Source organism: Nothoprocta perdicaria, unplaced genomic scaffold (assembly GCF_003342845.1).
Source record: "Nothoprocta perdicaria isolate Ctin4 unplaced genomic scaffold, notPer1 scaffold_228, whole genome shotgun sequence".
Classification (NCBI taxonomy): Eukaryota; Metazoa; Chordata; class Aves; order Tinamiformes; family Tinamidae; genus Nothoprocta; species Nothoprocta perdicaria.
The window spans coordinates 3,196-4,525 of NW_020455450.1; the positions used below are offsets into that span (position 1 = coordinate 3,196).

The following is a 1,330-nucleotide window of genomic DNA, read 5'->3' on the forward strand; positions in this document are numbered from 1 at the left end:
GCATTGAGATGTGCTCCTGGCATCAGGATGTGCTCCCACCCTGCATCCCACGTCGGGATACGCACCCAGCATTGGGATACGCTCCCACCCCACATCCCGTGTCGGGATGCACTCCTGCCCCACATCCCATGTCGGGACGTGCCCCCGGCATCGGGAAATGCTCCTGGCACCGGGAGACGCTCCCGCCCGGCCCGTGACGCTCCGCTCCGCTCCGCTCCGCTCCGCAGAGATCAAGGCGACCGTGGTGTACCCGGCCACGGAGAAGCACCTGCGCAAGTACCTGCGGCAGCCCGTGCACCTGGTGCGCGAGAGCGCCGACGACTACGAGCGCATCACGCTGCCCTTCGTGCGCGCCCAGGCGCTCAGCCTCCAGGTGCGGCCTCCTCCGCGGCCTCCGCGGCGCCGCCCGCTCCGTGCGCGCGCTCACGCCGCCCCTCGCGCTGCCAGTGGGTCTACAACATCCTGGAGAAGAAGGCGGAGGCCGAGCGCATCGTCTACGAGAACCCGGACCCGCAGGACGGCTTCGTGCTCCTGCCCGACCTCAAGTGGAACCAGAGCCAGGTTGGTGGCGGCTCCGTGGGGCTCCGCGCGTCGCCCGCGGCCCTTGGGAGGCGACACGCGGGTGTGTTTGGGGGGGAACGCGGCCGGATTGGGCAGCGGGGCGCCCCCGGCCTCCCGCAGCTGGACGACCTCTACCTGATCGCCCTGGTGCGCCGGCGGGACCTCATGTCGCTGCGGGACGTCACGGCCGAGCACCTGCCGCTGCTGCGCAACATCCTGCGCGAGGGGCAGGTGAGCGGCGCCCGCGCCGTGGAAAATGGGAAAGGGATCGCGCCGGGGGCAGCGGAGATGCCCGGGGAGATTAGCGGGGAGCCGCGCCGAGCGCTCCGTGGCTTCGGTTACGGCGCCTTGAAACGCGATGCCGTCACCTGCCCCGCGGGCCGGGAACACGAGAGGCGACGGAGAAGGGCGCGGGGGCCGCGCCGGGGAGCTCCGGCGCCGCTCGCTTCCCGTTATCCCGGCCCCGCGTCCCGCTCCGCAGGCCGCCATCGCCGGGCGCTTCGGCGTGGCCGCCTCGCAGCTGCGCGTCTACCTGCACTACCCGCCCTCCTACTACCACCTGCACGTGCACTTCACGGCGCTGGGCCACGAGGCGCCGGGCTGCGCCGTGGAGCGCGCCCACCTGCTCGCCGACGTGCTGGACAACGTGGCGCGCGACGGGCGCCACTACCAGCGGCGGGCGCTCGCCTGCGCCCTGCGCGACGACGAGCCGCTGCTGCGCCTCTTCCGCGAGGCCGGCCGCCTCTGAGCGCCCGGCTTTTGTACCTCG

General features: G+C 72.9%; 1 protein-coding gene across 1 annotated transcript; it reads left to right on the top strand.

Moving 5' to 3' along the window:
• Window positions 1-157: 157 nt before the first annotated feature.
• On the top strand, window positions 158-1,313 carry DCPS (decapping enzyme, scavenger). Its single transcript, XM_026039296.1, has 4 exons — window positions 158-373; window positions 448-561; window positions 682-792; window positions 1,043-1,313. Exons 1-4 carry the CDS (start codon window positions 158-160, stop codon window positions 1,307-1,309), a joined length of 708 nt encoding a protein of 235 aa, XP_025895081.1. The 3' UTR covers window positions 1,310-1,313.
• The last annotated feature ends 17 nt before the right edge of the window (window positions 1,314-1,330 follow it).